General features: G+C 36.9%; 1 protein-coding gene and 1 non-coding gene across 2 annotated transcripts in view; both read right to left on the reverse strand.

Annotated features, from left to right (window-relative positions):
• The window catches only part of Wdr43 (WD repeat domain 43), a 45,088-nt gene extending 24,827 nt beyond the window's left edge, over window positions 1-20,261 (reverse strand). The window contains exons 1-6 of the mRNA XM_047522982.1: window positions 20,011-20,261; window positions 12,656-12,793; window positions 9,931-10,052; window positions 6,782-6,902; window positions 5,635-5,774; window positions 2,616-2,718 (exon numbers count right to left, since the gene is read on the reverse strand). Coding sequence (XP_047378938.1) covers window positions 2,616-2,718; window positions 5,635-5,774; window positions 6,782-6,902; window positions 9,931-10,052; window positions 12,656-12,793; window positions 20,011-20,235 — 849 coding nt within the window. The 5' untranslated portion in view covers window positions 20,236-20,261. The remainder of the gene's footprint in view (window positions 1-2,615; window positions 2,719-5,634; window positions 5,775-6,781; window positions 6,903-9,930; window positions 10,053-12,655; window positions 12,794-20,010) is intronic.
• On the reverse strand, window positions 6,193-6,277 carry LOC124963810 (small nucleolar RNA SNORD53/SNORD92). Its single transcript, XR_007104839.1, has one exon. It is a non-coding gene; the product is annotated as a small nucleolar RNA SNORD53/SNORD92 (small nucleolar RNA).
• Window positions 20,262-21,179: the final 918 nt, after the last annotated feature.

Below are 21,179 nucleotides of genomic sequence, written 5' to 3' on the forward strand. Positions count from 1 at the left end.
ATTCTAAATAAATGTTTAGGCCATGAGGATGACACAGGACTTAAGGGAAAACATAGCCTTTAAAATTGGATGAACGAAGTTATCGCAGAGAGCAGAATGAGCATCTGACATGCCCCACATGTCAGGGTTGTAAGGACTGCTGCAAGGGCTACTTCATATCTATGTCCAGGAAGGGCCAGGAATGGAGCTCATCCCCTCATCACCTCACTCCTTCCTGTCAATTCTTACAGCATCACTGCCTGAGGGCTCCCACCTACCATACTCACTGTCAACCTCCTGCCCCAAGGATCTATGCAGTATTTTTTTAAGGCTCTGAAGCCTTCTTAAGTTTAAATGAACACTTAAGCACTTCCAAAAAGCTGCTATCTCTGTTCTAAGTCATAAATTCAATGAGAAAATTCAGGGAGTAGCTGATATATTGGAAGAAACTGAAATATATAAAATGTGTTAAGATCAACATGGCATTGCAAAAGCACTGGAAAACTTTGTTATATTTAAAGAAATCTCAGGAGAGATGTTCTTACAAAAAATTTAATTCTTTTTGAGGATTAGAAGTATATGAGGGGGCTGGGGAGATAGCTCAGTCGGTAGAGTGCTTGCCTTATAAGCACAAAGCCCTGGGTTCAATCCCCAGCACCCCTCAAAAAAAAAAAGAAGTATATGAAAGTCAGAGGAGAGTCATTTCTCTCCCATCATTAACTTTTCTAGTTCCCCTTTCTGCAGCACCTACTAAGAGATATCCAAATCTGTTTCCAAACTGTCTTAGAGATGTTGGTAACATTTTCAGATAATACAAGCAAAATATTGTGCAATACCAGAATTGAAGTTTTGTTTTAGAATTTTACTTTAAAATTACTGTTATAATAACTACAATTTGGGGCTGGAGAGATAGCTCAGTTGGTAAGAGTGCTTGCCTTGTAAGCACAAGGCTCTGGGTTCGATCCCCAGCACCTCCCCCCCCAAAAAAAAAACTAGAAAAAGAGTCAGAATTAGCTAACACTTGTCAGAATTAGTTTCTTGAATCATTCATTTTAATAGCTTTAAAAATCTTTTTTAAAAAGTCCTGTTTTATTATTGACAATTTAAGTATAGTGCCAGTATTATTTATTACAAGATAAAAAACTTAAATCTAAAAGTAGCAACAGAATTCAGTCACAAAATAAGAAAGCAAAAGTTCAGTCCATTCTTTAAAGTGACTGGACATGATTTCTTATCATAGAAGTTATTTGAATTTAGATTCAAAGAACCTACTTCTAAAGATCATACACATACATACACACAAAGTTTAAAAGTTTTTGGCAAGTGATTCTGTTTAATAACATGGGAACAAATACCAAAGTGTTTTGCATTATATCACTTTCCTTTGATCAGAACTTCTAATTAATATGAAACAGTGCACCGATCACAACGAATGTTCTCAAGACTACAACTTTATAAAGTAGTATTGTGGTTATGTGTTACATTCCTAAGATAGTTTTCTAAAAATACTTAAAATTCATGCATCTCCTTGCTACCTGAACTGGACTCCTAGAAGACAAAACTCCTTATAGGCAATCACTGATCTAATCAACAATCCTATCCACTAAGTCAATTTCACATTATAAAGCCAAGTTTGTGATCAGCACAGAAACATGCACCCATAATCCCAGATATTTCAAAGGGCTGAGACAAGAGGATCCAGCATTAGAGGCCAGCCTGGGCAATACATCAAGCCCTCATGTGGGAAAAAAAAAAAAAAAAAAAAAAAGACCAAAACAAAGAAAAACCTTGAGCTTGACAGCAGCACAATTGATATCTAAACCAGTCTCTTAGTTTTTTAAACCAATGCTCTTTCTACTATAGTACTTTTCAAAACTATTAAAACATGATGAAAATTCATCTCTAAATCATCTCTAAATCCCAAAGAGTTGTGTAACATACAAATTTTAAAACCTGGGTTATGAAATATCCTAAAGCTTTCTTAAAAAAAAAAAAAAAAAATTCCAAGGATTTTGCTCAGAATCTTCCCAGTTTTAGTCAAACAGGAACATGAACGTGAAGAACTTCAGTAAGTCCAGTTTTATTTAATGCTTAAGATTAAGATAGGTAAATCATAAGATCCCTAGTTGTTTATATAAAAACTTATAAAATATAAAGGATGCTGTGGTTTCCCCTCCCCGTTACAAGGGATTAAATACAGGGAGGCTCTACCAGTAAGCTATCTCCACCCCATGACATTTTTGAGACAGTCACTAAATTGCCCAGGGTGGCCTCAAACTTGCAATCCCCCTGCCTCTACCTTCCAAGTTACTGGGTTTACAGACATGTGCCCCTGGGCCTGGTGGGATGTCATTCTTGTAACAAAACACATCTTAGGATCTATAAGATTTTATAGCCAAAAAAATGCATCTGCTATAACAATTTGTTAATTAACATAATGACTTAAGTATATACTACCTTTGTATATAAACTTTCCCCTTCCTCTCATGAGAACTTATCACACTGATGTAATGTTACTTCCACAGTCTAAGATTTTTTTTGGTTACAATTTCGTTACTACTCCCTCACATCCACTTTGGTTTTAAAAATAAAGTTTGTAAAATCCAAAAGCAATTCTCAAAAATCAGGCAACTTACCTCTTCTTTGTTTTCTGACAAAGTCAAGTCAATAAAGACAGGTTCATCAGTGACTGTAAAAGACATCACTGCATTCTTTTCTTTGTTTTCTGACCGGACCTGCCTAGAAAACAAAACCAGCCATTCAATAAGGGGACAGAGTTACCCAAGGGAGAAATAGCAGCATTTGCATCCCAATAGTTTTTTTTTTTTTAATTTCTGAAAGCTAAGAGGATTAAAGGTCAAAATAAAGGGAACATTCATGCCACAACCTTATTAATGCAGTAATACATTTCTTACAAATTAAACAATAAGTAACATTCTCTATCCTGTTCCACTGATCTATTTGTCTATCTTGATGTCAATCGCAATGTTTTGATTACTACAGCTTGAAATCAGACTATGCTAATCCAAATTTTTTTCTTCTTTTCCAAAGTGACTTTGACCATTCTTATGATCCCTTCATCTCTATTTGAGTTTCAAAATCAGTTTGTCAATTTCTGTGAAAAAGGTTGATGGAATTTTAACTAGTTTGCATTGAGTCTACAGTCAATTTGGAAATAATTCACTTTATAACAGTGTCTAGAAATAGACATACAGTTTGTACACCCACTTCCACACACTCACCTTCTCATTATTTGTGAATTCTGTATTTGTGAATTCACCTACTTGCTAAAACTTAACTTGTAACCCCAAAATTATTATCTGTGAGCTTTCATGCTTATTAAGTCATGTGCAGGAGAATGAAAGCTGCAAGTTGCCTGATGCTCAGAATTTCCAGAAGACTGAACGAGACTTCATCTGCTTTTTTTCAGTTCTTACACAGGTCCATTTAGTGCCATGTTTTTTGCATTTTCATGCTTTTTGTTAGTGATTGCACTGTTTAAAGTTACCCAAAAGCACAGTACTAAAGTGCTGTATATGTTCCTAAGTGCAGTAAAGTTTGTTGAATAAGATTGAATTATTGAGATAGGAGGCTAATGTTAATCAAAAATACATACTAAATAAAGTATCTTTAAACAGAAACACACATAAAACAAGGTTATCCGTTACTCAGATGACAAAAATACTAAGACCAGAAGATCCTGATAACCTAAATATATTTTTCCATCCAAGGAGTTACAGTTCAGGACTCACTAAATCAAAGTTCATAGGGACTTGACAGAATAACTATGAATAACAAGAATCAACTGTATGCTTGTCTGAGTGTGTGTGCACACACATAGGCAAAATCAATTTAGTGGAAATAATCTCTTCAAAAAATAGTACTGCAATCATTGAATATCCACAATATAAAAATATGAAGGGATGGGGAGATAGCTCAGTTGGTAGAGTGCTTGCCTTGAAGCCCTGGGTTCGATCCCTAATACTGAAAAAAAAAAAAAAAAAAAAAAACCACATGATCGCTAGGCATTAGGGAAATGCATTCCAAGTGTTGGTGAGAATGTGAAGATATTAGTACTCTCTTACACAGTTGGTGGGAATATAAAATGATACAACCTCTTTGAAAAAAAAAAATGACGAGTTTAAAAAAAAATTAAATGTTCACCTATCATACAATCCAGGCACTGCACTCCTAGGTAGGTATTCACCACAGAGAAATGAAATTATGCCTGTCCAGACTTGTACACAAACATGAATAGCAGCTCTAACTGTAATGACCCTAATCTGTCAACAAGTCTGGAGACTGGGGTGGGGAGAGATTAGCAAAGGACACAGAAAACTCCAAGCAATGCACATGTCTCAACTGTGGTCAAGGTTTTCAAAATATATACATATACATCAAAACGTATCAATCTGTATATTTTAGATGTATGCAGTTTATTTAAGTTACACGTTAAACTTTATTTTGTATAAAAATGAGTAACAAGTGTGATTTACAAACACTATTTAAAATCAGCTTTTAATCAACTTGTAAAACTTCCATTTTACTTCAAGAAAAATCTTTCAATATTTTTGAGTCTAAAAGAAAATTTGTAAAAATTGATTTAAATTCTCAATGCTTTCATTTAAAATTGCATTCATTTAAAAATGCATCCTTTTTAAATTCTTAATAAGAATCATAGTAACACAGTCATTCATACTGTACATGTTCAAAATCTCTAACATCAAACCACCACATACAGAAGAAACTGCTATCTTAGCCCATCATTAAGAGATAACATCATTTCCTCAAAATACTGGAACTACAGACACATGCCACCAAGCCCAGCTTGGTGAGTTGCACTTCTAAATGAGCACTGTTTTGTAAACACATATTAACTTTATATAGTCAAACCATGCTCAACTAATAATTACTAGAATGAGAAACTATTTCCATTTTTTAAGTCTCTTATTATCCATGAATAGCAGTTGAAAAAAAGGGGCACCATCAGATGCTGTCATAAAATCCAAGAAATTTCTCATTTAAAAACTCTTTAATGACTCTTTAACATCAAATTAATTTTTATTTTTAATAGTAACTTCTGAGCAAATTAATAACTACTACTACAAAAAAAGGGGGTTATTAGGAAATCTCAGAAACAAGATAGGAAATCTTACATCCTCAGCAAATCATCTGTAAATAGATATTACTGCATTAATCCAGTGGCACCATTTATTCAACAAAATCAAGTTTTCCTTAAAAAATATTTTAGGGCTGGGGTTGTGGCTCAGTGGGGGAGTGCTTGCGTAGCATGTGTGAGGCACTAGGTTTGATTCTCAGCACCATGTGTGAATATATGAATAAAACAAGGGTCTGTCAATATTTTTTAATTTTTTAAATATATATTTTTTAGTTACTTTTAAACTGGTCAGTCACAAAAATACCTAATCCGCTGCCATTTCCAAATAAGTAGAGAAGGTTATATTATGTAATGTTCTTGAGGACTTCTCAAAAAGATCCCTTTTTCAGGCAGACTCAATTCTTTATTACAAGTCAAGGTAATTCCAACATTAAATACAATAAAGCAGGTTTCATTACTCTTTTTTATTAACCACATAAGCTATGACAGGTTTTTTCAAGGAAAAGCTACCTCTCATATTCAAAAAAACTACCTACCAGACATTAAGTAACCGGTCATGCACTGCTCCAGATAAGAAATAAAGACCTGTAATTCCATCAAAGGGCTGGCTCTCATTAGGAGGTCTGATAGTAGTGAACATAAGTGATGAAACTGGTGTCGCATGTCCTGTGAAGTGCTAAAGAAATTAAATCTCATTTAGGAGAGGATGGATTCAAAGCACTACAAACATTAAAAGTTCCTATGTATCATCATAAACAAGCTATATATGATACATATCTAACAAAAGAGCTCTACAGGGAAGTAACAGTTCAATTTAATTGTAAGCAAATGATATTATTTGTATAATCCTGTGTTCTTAAAAATAAAAAAACTCTGGAAATTAAGATGTTCCTTTTAACTCCCACGAACCTACCACATAAACTTTATTTCTTCCATTTTTGAATTAAAGAATCCCACAGTTCTATCCATTTTTTTTGTTTATTTTTTAACAATGTTGGGCATTAAAACAAAGGGTATCTCACATGCCAGGCAAGGGCTCCACCATGGAGCTACATCCCCAGCCCTAGTTCTACCCATTTCTTAAGTGTGCTCAGGTGCTCAGACACAGCCAAGGAATTGTAGGTCCTCATTTTACTCTCAGTGAGTCGAAACCACAATTTTAAGGCATCATCACAGCACCAAAAGTTCAGTAACCCCTGAGTGCAACTGTTTTTCTCTCCTAATACTAATCTCCACAATTAAATACTATAAATGGATCAAATGCTGGATGCAACCAAGAAAACAAAACTACCATAATCCTTGCATAGTAGATTTAAGTTCAAAGTCCATTTATTTGTTTTATTCATTTTTCCAAAAATGCAGACATGTCTAATGAATTTAATTTAATGAATTAAATTTGGAAGCTAATTTTTATCTATTTGATGTCCCTGAAAATTAAAAATCTGTTTGGGCTGGTGGGGGGATTGTTTGAGAAGGGGGTCTCATTAGGCTGCCCAGACTGGACTCAAACTCCAAGGTGCAAGCAACCCTGCTGCCTTAGCCTACCAAATGCTGGAGTTATAAGCACATACCACAAAGTCTGGCTAAGAATCTATTTATGAAACAACATTTCAGGGCTCAAACTTCTTTCTCTTACATACTCTGTGTAATTGTTAGCTTAGAAATATAATTTGATACACTCACTCTGTAGACTTCTTTGGTCTCCAAAACCCATAGCTTGATTGTTCGACCAGCTGAAAGCAACATCTTTCCATCTGGGCTGATACATAGGGAAGTGACACTGCTATTGTCACCTTTCCACTTGCTGTACAGTGAAGAGAGGCAAACATATCTCACCAACAGGGCAAAGCAGCAGAAAAAACCATGACAACAATAACAACAATAAAAAAAGCAATGAAAATACCATTTAAGGTCGTATGGCAATTGCATTCCCTACAATCTTGTGTTAGGCACTCATAAACTAGACATACTGCTAGCGTGGAGTCTCCCTCATAGGTTCCTCTCAACATGGCATGTTAAGAGGCAAAGGAAAAAAATTGACATTTTATAGGTTTTTGTAAGTATTCTTCATATTTTGAATAATGTGCCATAATGAATTAAAGCACTAGAATGGAACGTTCTACACAGACTGAGATTTGAAGGCCTTTCAATCAAGCCACAAATAAAGCCCCAACAATTGAAGAGTCACACACCCACAGAAAAGTCTTCCAATCAGCTTTAATTTTTTAAGAAGCAACAGGCCGCCAAGGATCTCCAGTAATTTGAAGAATGCCTTCAACATGAAAAACAGACTAAATCAAACAAACCACAATCACCCTCAACAGATGATGTAAAAAAAAAAAAAAAAAAAAAAATTAAAATATAATTATTATCTTAAGAGAACTAAAAAGAATGCAATGAAGAGTAAACGGGGGGGGGGGGGAACCTCCTAGAAGTTAAAAATACAGGAGAAATTATAAATTCAATAGAAGCTTTTTGGTTTTGTTTGTTTTTCCAGTACTGAGGACTGAAATCAAGGGTACTTTACCATTGATTTACCTACCCAACCTTTTTTTTTTTTTTTTTCATTCTTTTAGCTTTTTATTTTGAGACAGGATATTACTAAGTTGTTTAGGGCCTCATTAAGTTGCTGGCCTTGAGCTTGCCTCAGCCTCTTGAGTCTCTGGGATTACAGATGTGCACAACACTGCGTCTAACTCAATGGAAGGTTTTGAAAATGAAATTGAGAAAATCACACAAGTAACAGATGAAAATGACAGAGTGGAAAGTCAGAGAAAACAATCCAGAAATTTAAATAATCAGTCCAAAAAATACAAGATCTGAAAAACAGTATGTAGTAGCAGAGAGTTTAAAAAAAAAAAAAAAAAAAAAAAAGTGAATGGAATTATCTAATAAACAGTACAAGAAAAATGAAGCACACAAATATCCAAACTACCAGGTTAAATGGTTTCATCCAGCACCAATGCAATTCATTAGAGAGCACAGAAAATTATAGAATACTCAAGATAATTAAGATTAAAAAGACAACAGAATAAAAGCCTTCTAAGTCCTAAAGGAAACCAGGGTAATCCCAGCTACTCCAGAGGCTGAGAGGTGAGAGGATCACTTGGGCCCAGGACTCCAGAGAGAATCCTGGGCAACTCCATGAGAACTTGATCCAAAACAAAACAAAACATTCTGGGGAAAAATAATTTCAAACCTAAAACTTTTTATACTCAAACTATCAATCAATAAAGAGGGTGGAATTAAAGATACTAATGAATAAACAAAATCTCAAAAATTCACCACAAATGCACTCTTCTCCTTAAGAAGTTATTGACTGATGTTCCCCACCACAAGAGGATGAACTAACAAAGGGGAAAATGTCATCCACACAACAGAGTCTCTAACAAACCAGAGAAATTTTTCAGAAGAAGGATGAAAGAGAATCCCAAAATAATAGCTATTCAGCAAACCTAGGACAACAGAAATTCCCCAAGAAATTAGTAAAACTAACTGATGTGTCTAAATATAACTAGAAGATTTACACTACTGTTAAGAATGAGAGTTAACATGAGGTACATATTAAACTGTGTGAAGAAAAATAGGTGATAAACTCTAAGAAAAGAAAAATTTTGTACAAGAAAATACAAACCCAAACCTCAGCTTTAACAATAAGGAGTCATAATATAAACAACAAATACTGCTGAACCAAATCTGTGATAAAATAATAATAATAAGAGAAAGAGGGGAGATAAGAGTTAAATCCTCATCTTCCATAGTAGGAATTCAGTAGATAGTATCTAAAATGGGGGAGGGGTTCAATTAACAGCAGCATAAGAATGTTAAGGATAAAGTTAGATACAATTATTTTAAGACAGCATAGTTTAATGGGCAAGAGGTCAAGTTCTTCTATTTCTCAACTGTAAAATAAGGACAAAGCCAATCTCACAGCGTTATGATTAAATACAACGATGTGTCTAAAGTGCTGAACAATGTGCCCTGAACATTACTGGTCTCCATGTGAAGAAACCAACCTCATGAACTCTCACCCAGAAAACAGTAACACAGGTCCCACCCCAGACCCTCTGATTCAGATGGTATTTCCAGAAGGTCACCAGTGTGGAAACTACTGTTGAAGTAAATGGAGTAGAAATACCTACTGACCCTCTAGACATGATTTCCTCACTGGTACCTCCAGCCCTAAGCCCTCCCTTAAACTCTAAGTTAGTCACCATGCCATTTGCTAGGTCTTGTCTTTCACATAACATGATTACAAATACAACTTGTCTAAAAATCCAAAAACACTTCCCTCTTCTGATTCTAATTTTTATTAATTTTCTATTTCTATCCTCTACAATGTATGATCACCTAATATGCTCTCCTTTAAATTACTCAGCACCACATAAATGTTTCACTTTTCTATCTCCTGGCCTTTGCTCTTGCCATCTACTCATATTCCTTGACCCACTATTAAAAGGACTCTCTTGTCCTCCTCTGTCTAAAATTTATCTGTCCTAGAAGGTCCAACTGACATGCCTTCTATTCCACCAGGACCTAAACAGTACTGTACTCATCTGAAAAATAATCACATGCTACCTTATAACATCGCTTATACAGTTATTTTCCCCTTGTACCATTTCACTTTTATGTACTAAAATCTTCCAAGCCCAATTTGATTAAAGGTTCCCTGAGAACAGTCTATAGCTTTATTAACACGTACATTCCCTACTATGTCTAGCAGAATTTGTCAAACTCCAATGTATTTCAGAGTTATTTATTATTAAAAGAGATAACTATTTATTACAATAAATAAGTCCACTGCCAATTCCAGAACCATCAGTGTTACTCACCACTTCACTTTGCATGTCTGTACATTCCATTCCACAATATATTTATCATCTGAACAACTATATAAGCAGCCACTGTCTTGATGCCACTGTATGCAATTGATTCTGTTGTCATGTCCACCACTCTGCAGATTAAAAAACAAATTAAAGAAAAAATAAAAATTGTCTCATAAGATAATATGAATCCACTACCAGTTAACCAAAGTCTTAACTAAGCCTTAACCTACTTCCATCCATTCTAGTTAAAGTAATCACTCAAAATCATGGAAGCTATGTTCAAATAAAATTACTCTTACTTCCAAAGAAAAATATTTTAAAACATTAAGTTCGATTATTTCTCTTCCCTTTTATCAGCTGTCTAAAGTACTCAGTCCTATATTATACACAAAGAATTAAACGAAGTATATGAACACATAAATCCCACAGAAATATCTGCCATATGTATCAAAATATTCAACCTTGTTAGCAATCAAATACAAACCAAAACAAAGTAGCATTTTTAGTCTGTTCATCTAGCAATTTACCATTATACTGCCCATGCTGGTGACATTCTAATAAAAAAATGGCATTACAATATATTGCTGGTGGCAGTGAAAATTAGTGTCCTTCTGGAAAGCAATTTAGCAGAGTGTCATTCATTCATTCACTTACTCATTCAACAAACATCTACCAATTACATGCAAAGCACTTTCAATCCACTATTATGTCTAAGTCATGCAAGGCAGGTTGTCTAATACCCACTTAGAGAGATGAGAAGTTAATTTGCCCATGATCACTCAACTAGTAGGAGTCAACCTCAAAACAGACTAGCTCCAAAGCCTGCATGATCCCTTTCTATTTTACCAAACCATCACAACACCATTCACTCTGCCTCTCTGGGCTCCATTGTGATCCCTCTTAAAGGTAAACTTATAATCCTATGTGGTATTAAAATGACTTAAAAGGACTTTTAGGCTCCATCAGCATCATATGATGCCCAGGGCCAAAGCAACCATTTCAGTGTCCAGGATGGTACAGATCTGTTGCCCACAAAAACTGACCAAAGGATGGGTTCCCAACTAGAATGCCCACCTGATGATAACACTCAACCGGGAGAGAAGAAAGAAATAAAGGGAGAGTTGTTTCCTGCTATACAGATCTTGAATGTGTCACCTTTTTTCACAGTTGGATGTTATTTATATAATTTGTTATACACATACAACTTCTAAAGGTATTTAAAATTAGATAAAATTTTCACTTACAAATTAATTAGGGATCTTTTTTTATTGCTGCTGTTTCCGTGGGATATTCATGGACTATATTCATACTGAGATATAGGTACTATCTTTCCATTGCTTATACAAGTACAAATTAAGGAAACTTTCAGAAATCAGTCATAATGCTCAAACTTTTGACTCCCTAATTTTAAGTAGGAATTCAGGGATTTCAAGGGAGAGAAAAATAAAAGTCATTATTTTGCCAGAAAAAAAAAAAAAAAAAACTGGAAATACCCAAAAGGTAAATAACGTTACATGACAAATGGACTATCCAATTCAGTGGGAATTTAGACAGTCATAATCATTAAAAATATTTGTAACTAGTTCTTGAAAACATGCTAATTGCTTGTTGTTGAGCTGGGCGCAATGGCATACTCCTGTAATGCATACTCCTGTAACTCTAGCAACTCTGGAGGCTGAGACAAGAGGATCGCAAGTTCAAGATCAGTTTCAGCAACTTAACAAGACCCTGTCTCAAAAAAGATAATGACCCTGGGTGAGATCCTGTGTACAAAAATGAAAAAAAAAAAAAAAAAAAAAAAAAGGAAGAAAATTGCTCATATTGTCATTTAATGAAAAAAAATCAGATACAAAATAGATGAACAGAAAAAAACCAACTATATTTTTTAAATAAATGTACTAAGGAAAAAAATACACAAACTATTAACAGTGTTTCTCTTGGTGATATATTTAGGCATGAAGTTTTTTCACTTTAAACTTTATGTAGTCCCAAATTTATATGGATAGATGTTATCTAAAATGGAAAACTTAGTCTTCTGTTCTTTCACACAGAAGCATTCCTATACACAGAGGCGTGAACAACTAAAACACATCATAATAGATAATGTCTGAAGGAAATTATGCCACGTTACTGTCTTCTAGCACAAAACCAACCCGTTACAGTATATAACGCTGGGCTAGGGCTCTACAAACCACATTTCTGCTTTGCTAGCTGGATCTATAGATTCTGCCAACAGGGTGTGCGAGCAGAAAACATGGCTGGAAGGGGAGTAAGAGACTTGTTCCTTGTCTACATCACAAAGTTGTTAAGGGCCTCACTAAGTTGCTGAGGCTGGTCTTGAACTTGCAATTCTCTTGTGTCTCGGCCTCCTGAGCCAATGGGATTACAGGTAGGTATGTGCCCAGCCATACCTTCCCTCTCTTAACCTCCTCCCAGACCCCTTCTTCTTCCCTAGCAGTCCTCTACTACTTTCAGGTTACCTCTGGTTTTTTTTAAATTCTAGATTCCTCAAGTGAGAGAAAACAAACAATACTTGTCTTTCTGTGTCTGGCTTATTTCACTCAACGTTATGATCTCCAGTTACATCCATTTTTCTGCAAATGACATGATTTCATTCTTCTTCATGGCTGAATAATAGTCCACTGTTATTACAGCAAGCATTTTTCAATAAACTCTAATAATCCATTTCCTTGCTATATCTTCTACATAAAATATACATTAATATACTTACTATTAATTTACTATGCAATTCTCCTTTAACTGTACTGTACAACAAAATGCTACCAACTGCTGTACCAAGAGCCAACAGGTCAATCTGGTCACTCGTTCCTACAGCTTCTGATTTCCTTTTTTTCCTCTGGTGACTTTCCTATAAAAAGATTAAAAACATTGTTTTTATTTAGTATTTCACACACTAAAACATCATTAATGCATAAACATTAATGCCCACTAGCCCACAAAAGACATGATAAAAAGGAGAAAGGGCAGGGATTCACTCATGTGATTTTTCACTACTTTAAAACACACAGACATATACACACACACACTCCAATGGGAAGGAAAAATCCTGTCCCTCTCTCCTACCTCTCTGAAAGGAAGACAGCAAACAGGCCAGACAAAGAGAGGCAAGTTATGTTTTCTCTTGGTACTCTCTTAACAAGTCTAAGCTGCCTCAATGCTCCTTCCACTTCTCAGTAATTGACCAATCCTGACAGGTACTAGTGAAGTTTCCACTCCCCAGGTAAAGAGACGCATACCCAAGGATGTATGAATCCACAGATCCATACCTAAACAGACAACTCTTCCCCTCCCCCTCCCAATCTTTCCTCAAATTTTAGCCTAGTTTTCAAGAAAAGGAATTCAAACAATTTTATATTTATAAGCATGCATTAAATTCAATTTCAGTCAACAAAACAGTTATAACTAGTAGAGCAGCTCAGAGCACACAGGGAAGATGCTCCAGTATCTGATCAAGGGCCTGAGTTCCATGCTGGCTCAGTAATTCTGATGACTTAAAAGGCAAAAGTTTCCATTTACTGGCAATGCTGCAAGACTTCTTTGATTTATTTCAAATGTGATGCTAACATTTCATGTTTTCCATCAAAAAGACAATCAGTGATCACAACTAACAAGTACTAGATCTGAGCTCATAATTCTGAAATACTTGATTTTAAAACTTCTCTGCCTCATTTTTTTTTTTAATTAAAGCTCACCAGTCTGTATGCTTTGGTATAAAATAAGCTCTGAGAAATCATTCTTTTAGCATAAAACTTTCCAACAGAAAAGGGAACACTTTCTTAATAGTGTAGGATCTCTCTGCTCTGTAGCACAAAAATCCAGGAAACATAAAAATCTACTCAATCGAAGAAACAATGAAAACTACAATGTTACCAGTGTATGAAGACTATCAGAGTAAATTTCTAAAGCATTTTCCATTTTCTTCCTTTTAGTTATCTTTGGGAAGCTTACATTTGAAGAATTAGATTCATTAGACACACTTAGATGAACAAAAGCAAACAAAAGTAACTTTTTATTACAGAAAAAATAACATTTAGCCATTCTTTAGCAATGTATCTACATTAACAAACCCAAAAGGGAAGTTACAATTAAAAGACAAAGTTTAAAGAGTCTAATCTAATGTCTCATGGGTAACATTTTATCTGCTTGAAACACTGAAACTTTTGCATTAGGACTTCTCCCAAGCCCCAACTTCACTTACATGAATTTCTAAAGCTATATGTGAATAATCCCAGAGTACAAATATGGCTTCTGCATTAAGGTTATAAGCATAAAACAACCATTTCACAGAGGCAGTAGGAGGAAGTATACTAAGCATCCATAATCTGAGATTTTGAAATTTTGTAGCACTTTAGATTTCAGATTTTCAGATTAGGGATGCTCAAATGGTAAAGTCTATGCAAATATTCTAAAATACAAAAACTTCTGAATTCTGAAACACTTCTGGTACCAAGCATCTCAGGTAAGAGATACTCTATATGTGCCACCTTATAAAAAAGCTCTAGAAGAGAGTTAAGAGAAAAGTCTAGAAAAAACAATTTATCTACGCTGAGGTTTTTTAAATGTGTAGAGAAAGACTTGTACAAATGTGCATATGCTTGACCACAGATTTAAATGTGCATTAAACACCGAGAGAGAGAGAGAGAGAGAGAGAGAGAGAGAGAGAGAGAGAGAGAGAGAGAGAGAGGGGGGGAAATTAAACACTAACATACACAAAACCATGATTTCCCTATGTGCAGAATCTATTTTTGGTACAAGCAAGCAAAAGCAGGCAGGAGTACACAGCAACTCTGAGGATCACTGTCTAAAGCTAAATAATCCAATTAATTAATCTCAAATAGCTATTAACTTGCATGTTTTCTTCAGAGTTAGATGATATTTTCAAAGTTACTTCCCACTCAGCAGGATGAGCATGTCCTAACATGTAACACATCAACCAGATAAGAAGTTTATATAACCAATGTGCATTTTTGTGAAATCTAGTATTGTAGGTACTACCCCACATTAAATATTTCTGAAACCAAGAGGTCTGCACTACTGATTCCAATTCTATCCATACATCACACTCCTTACACATGTTTAAACTTCCTCATTTTGCTTTTCCCTTCTCCTACTCATCTCAATTTTCATTGGTTAAGAATCCTATCCATGCTTCAAAGTCCACCTTAAATACCATCTCCTACAGAAACCTCTTCTTTCCCTTAAGAAACAAGTCATGCTGTGCATCACAGACACAGTAAAACTGAATTGTCTTTTTTCTTCTTTTATCTAAAGTCACACAATTGTTTCCTTTCTAAAGTGACTAGCAATGTCAGGTCCCAACTGATCATACATGTAAATAAATAATGAGAAATGTTGGCTGAGAATTTAGTTCATATATTTGTAACTAGAAACTCGAAGTGAAGGTATTAGGAATGAAGACTAAAAGAATTAATTTCTTATACTAACAAGTCCTGTCCAATCTGAGGGCAGAATGAGTTATGCAAGAAATAGCAAAAATCTGTCTGATGAAAGCTTCTGAACATTAGACCCGGAAGGCAATAAGAACACTGAGGGAGCTGAGCACAGTGGCACACGCCTACAACCCCAGTGGCTTGGGAGGCTGAGGCAGCAGGATCATGAGTTCAAATCCAGCCTCAACAACAGCAAGGTGCTGAGCAACTCAGTGAGACCCTCTAAATAAAATACTAAATAGGGGTGGGGATGTGGCTCCGTGGTTGAGTGACCCTTAGTTCAATCCCCAGTACCAAAAACAAAAAAACAAAAAAGAACACTGAGGAGTTCAAGATGTAGCTCACTGGCAGAGTGCTTGCCTAGCATTCTACATACATAAAATAAAAACAACAACAAAGCACAAATAGTGAGAGAGAATCTGAATGGAACATATGCTTGATTTATAATGCAAAGAACAGTACAGATGATGCGAAGAGACCATGAAACCTTCAGGTGATGAGAAGTTTGAGTTTGATCCACAATTAAGCAATGGCTCAGACTAAAATCTCAGAGTAAGCAGTTTACATACACATGGAGAAACCAGTACACACTCATAAAACATTATACATATAAGTGAAACAAGCTCCACAGAAAAACTTATTATGAGTAGCAATTCTCTGATATTTTCCATTCCATCTCATTTTTTTAATGTGGTCACAACCCACTATAACTATTTCACAATACACTAATGGAGCAAAACTCACTTATGAAAAATACTGACCCTTATACACCAAAAATTATGACCAAGTTTACATTTTTACTTGGCAAACAGTTTCCTGTTCCAGTTCTTGGCTTATCTTACTGATACTTATTCTGGGATATGTGTAAGTATAAGGCAAAATAGTGGGGGGAAAACTTTACATTTTACATAAAATTACAAACAGTATATAAAACAAAATAATTAAATTCTAATACACAGAAACATCTATTTCTTCCCATTGAATATAAACTATGACCTTTACCTTCTTTTGAAGCTTAAATACTGGAAACCTCAAGACAGCACAGCAACACATTTGAATTGTGCTACACCTCTAAGATATAGCAATGGTGAAACCCAGCTCAGATTTTTTCCCTAGAAATACACTTAATGCTACCATGTGGGCTCTGTCCAATGTCTCATATGCCATGGGCTATAACCAGTAAGTACTAAGCTGTGTAGGGTCATTTAACTGCATTGAGATCAAAACATGTACTGTGGTAGCCAACAATAAAATCTATTCCTCTAGGGCTCTACAGTCAGTAGGGAAGGAAAGTAGAAAAGTTTGAGAGACTCAAGGGGGCAATGAAACAGGATCAGTTCCTAGGTGGCCCTGACACAGACATCTCAGCCTCAGTTTATACACAAAAACCTGGGAAACTAAAACTACTGTGGCATAAATACAAAGTATTATCATCACTCTGTAACCAAGAACAAGAAATGGCAATCTAACTATTCTAAATATTTATGAACCACTACATTAACCCATTACTTAAGAAATCCAACACAAATTTCTTTTCACATTGGTAAGAATATCATAACATACTTTATCTCTCCTTGGGTAGCAAACTGCCAATTAATAAACCAAATGCAGGATGCTCTTATAAAATTTACATTGTGAATACAACATTAAAAGATGAAACCTGACAGAACGGTCATGGATTCACTCAATAATAACATTTATTGAGTACTTATTATGTGCCAAGTTTTACTACATAAGTCATATATGCTGAGGACTCTGAAAGGTGGGTGGTAATATCTCTACTTTCAGGTTTGAAAGTGGACCACATGCCAAGATCTTAACAAAATGCTGGGAACATGGGCTTTGTAATAAAGTTTGTAATATCCTTTTCATGCCTCACACTTTAAGCCTCAAGGATGTAAAATAAAAGGGTTTAATAAGAAATAAGCACCTTAACACTTATGTAGCAAGGAGCATAACCCAGGGACCTGGGAGCAGAGAATGAGCAGCTACTATGAACAATTACTCATTTTGTACCATCAAAAATCACTTGACAGCCAGGCATGGTAGCACACACCTATAATCTCAGCTACTCAGGATGAAGGAGGATTACAAGTTTGCGGTTAGCTTGGGCAACTTGACACAATCTTGTCTCAAAAAATAAAAAAGGACTGGGATATAACTCAATGGTAGCAGTGCCCCTCTCCCTCAAACTACATGACCTTTTAATTCTACAACAGGTACTATAAGATTGTTTTAATACAGGAAAACTACCTCTCTCGTTTTTCAAGTAAAACTGATGATTCAGGATGTCACATCCCCAAGATGATAGGAATTGGGTGTCTCTATAATCCTCTCAGCTCTCAGGCGTTACTCCACAACAAGAGGAAGAGTATACAGGCACTGAACCAGGAGTCAAGACTACCTTGACCCTAGTGGTCACAATTACTTCATTAGTGACTAAGGTTTTGGTTAAGTCATTTAACTTTCTGAATTCTGATCCCCAATCTGTTTTCTAAAATTTAATTAATTTCAGGGCATTTCACATTTATAAGGCTAAAATAAGAGCATACAGGTACAGGAATCTGAAACCTAGACACTTTGTATGTGAGAAGATGGGGGCTGAACACATGCTATACCACTGAACTGCATCCTCAGCACAACTTCCAATTTTCAACAAGGCCTTCCAAATTAAAGCAACTTAATAGGACCAAAGGAAATCAGAACTGCTTGCAAGACCAAATCCAGTTGTTTTTCTACTGTATTGCCATGGTGTATGAAATTCCAAACTATCACTCTTCACTTGAGACTAGGAAAAAGTCTCATTCCTGGCATTCAACATGATTGGAAGTCAACAGAAAAGTGGAGAACAAGTTTTGGCCAACATAATATTAACTATGTGTTGCAGAAAACTAAAAACTGAGTTTAAAGATCTGAATTCTAGCCCTGGTTCCATTTTTTGGTTTTATGCAAGTTGTTGTGTTTTAACTACCTTGAAGGTCTAACTATATAAATATAAGATACTAATAATACTCAACATTTACAGCACTTACACATCAAGAATTATTCTCAGTGCTTTCCACATTAAATATATTACCCTTCACAACTACTCAATAAAGTAGGTAATATATTCCTCATTTTATAAATGGAGAACTAGAAGCACAATTAGTATGATGAAGGAGAGCCTGGATTCATATATGAGCCATAGAGCCTGAGTAAAAGTACACCTAACTATCCATCGCTCCTAATTTCTCTCAGCATAACCAGCATTACCATTTAAGAGGATTGTTAAATTACAATTGAAAACAACTTTAAAAAGGAAAATATGGGTTGGGGTTGTGGCTCAGTGGTAGAGCACTTGCCTGGCTTGTGTAAGGCCATGGGTTCAGTCCTCAGCACTGCATATTAATTAATTAATTAAGGGTCCATTGAGAACTTAAAACAAATTTTTTTAAAAAGGAAATATGCAGTATGTTGAAATTCTAATAATGACAACTAAAACTTTACAAGTCTGAGTTTTGTGCCTGATTTGTGACCCTTGATAAGTGTCCTTTATCAATCAACAGGAGATACAATATAAACACAGCTTAAAGTCTGAAAACTATCTAAAAGAACTCACCCAAATATAGCATAAAATAAAGATGTATAAAATAAAGATGTATCCCCACTTTCACCCAAAAACTTAGCATAAGGTTCCTCTGGTAGTCAAACAGAGTAAGATCTAAACAGAAGTTTTGAAATTTGGCAACATAGTTATGACAAAATGCCACCCTTCAGGATACAGGATGCTTCTAAACCACGTTGAAGTGATTCGGTTTGGCTACTCTATAACTGCAGTAAGCACGTGCGAGCGAGTTTTGAGTGGATGTAATCCTGTGACTCAACAGTGAATTTACCTGACAGTAAAAAAACTTCCCTAACTCGGCAGATTCCCATCTAAGGGAAACTTCACCTGGCCTTACATCATATTCACTAAGTCAAGCTACTATACTTTAACTCCAAATGCTAATTAAGACTTCAAGATGGGAGGAGAACTAAAAAGAGGGAGCCGAGCAGAAATTAAAGATAAGAAAGTCAGAAAGGCTGAAAATGAAAAGGAGACTGGGAAAGTCACGTTTAGAGCGTGAGAGCCCTGTAAGCCAAATGCGTAAGAGAACACGTGTTGAGTCTGCACACCAGGGAGAAGGGGGTCCCGGAAACAAGAAAACAGACTTTTTCATTACAACTGTCCAAGGAAAAGCCAATACTCTGAGTCTGCGGTAGGGAAGAGCAATATAGTCCCAAGATGGGGCTCTGTCAAAAGACAGGGCTCTGATGAGCGCATGCGGATGAGTAGGGCCTGGCTGAAGGAAGCCACCCCTGGGGGGTCAGGGGCCTTGACGAGCATGGCGGCCCAGCGACAGTGGGGCGCAGACCGCATGGAGCCTGCTGGATCGAACCGCGCCCTCACTGCCCTCCCGACAGGCGGTACACAGGCGAGGTGAGCCCAGTGCGCGCCGCCGCGGCGCTCCGTGCCTCCTCGCCCCGAGGCAGCGAGGGCCACAAGCGATGCGGGGCCGCAGGTCGCCCAGCCGGGGGGGCGCCAAACTCCAAACCCGGCGAGTGCCCGCCCCCACCAAGGTCCCGCTCGCGCTACCTTGGCCTGCAGCCGCGCTGGCGCCCAGGCCAGGCAGGTGCAGGTACCGCTGAGGTGCGCGGAAGGCACGTATTCCTGATGCAGTCGGTTGTTGGCTGTCTCCCACACTCTCAGGTGACCGTCGGTGGAGGCCAGAGCGAAGTAGGCCTGTCTGTCAGGGGAGAAGGCGCAGGGGACCCCCGCGGGGACCAGGGGGTCGCAGCTACCGCCACCACCCGCCGCCATTGCTGCTCTGGCTCCGCGGCAGCCACGTGTTCGCCCGTGCGCAGGCGCACCGGCGCGGGGCGGGTCCTAAAGGGAGGAAGTAGGGCGGAGGGAGCGCCGGGAGCCGAGGGAGTGGCTCGTCACGACGCAGTAGAGCGTTGGGCGGGTCTACTCTGTGGACGGTGGCCCGGTGGGGCCTGTGGCTAACATTCTGGGGAGGAAGAGCGAGCGGGAGGAAGTGGCTGTAGCGTACAGAGCAAGGCCCGTTGCTTTTTTTTTTTTTTTTTTTTTTTGGGGTGCTGGGGATTGAACCCAGGGCCTTGTGCTTGCAAGGCAAGCACTCTACCAACTGAGCTACCTCCCCAGCCCCCGTTGCTTTAAAAAAATGTATAAGATGGTTGAATGAAATGTTTACAAGAAATATTTACTAATAACTCCATGATTGTGACAACTGTTTTCATTTTCCCCTATTCATTTTACCTATTCATTTTCAGGCTATATTTAAGTACACACACAGTAATAATGTCTTCAATTGTAATAGTGTAAAGGTAATGGTATGAGCAGCTATTTCCTCTTACTGCTTTGAGAAGTCATCCCATGTTGCTACAGCAAATAGTCAATTTTTTAAGTGTTTCTTTACTAGTTCACCAAACCAATGCATTCCAATTTTAAAAATGCCAGGTTCAAGGACTAGGGTATGGCTCAGTGGTACAGGGCTTGCCTAACTTGAGTGGGGACCTGGATTCAATCTCCAGCATCGCTGAGGGTTGGGAGAAGTCAGGTACTGTTTGGCCCACTCAGAGCTCATTGCTTTGCAGTCACGGCAAAGGACAGTGGTGGGTAGGACTCTGATAAAGCAATGAAACTGGTGAAAAGTGGTCAGAGTTCAGATGTAATCTAAAATTAGAGTCAAGAGGACTTGCTGAATGGATTAGTTGTGAAGGGTGAGAGAAAAAGATGGGTAA

Source organism: Sciurus carolinensis, chromosome 13 (genome assembly GCF_902686445.1).
Source record: "Sciurus carolinensis chromosome 13, mSciCar1.2, whole genome shotgun sequence".
NCBI lineage: Eukaryota > Metazoa > Chordata > Mammalia > Rodentia > Sciuridae > Sciurus > Sciurus carolinensis.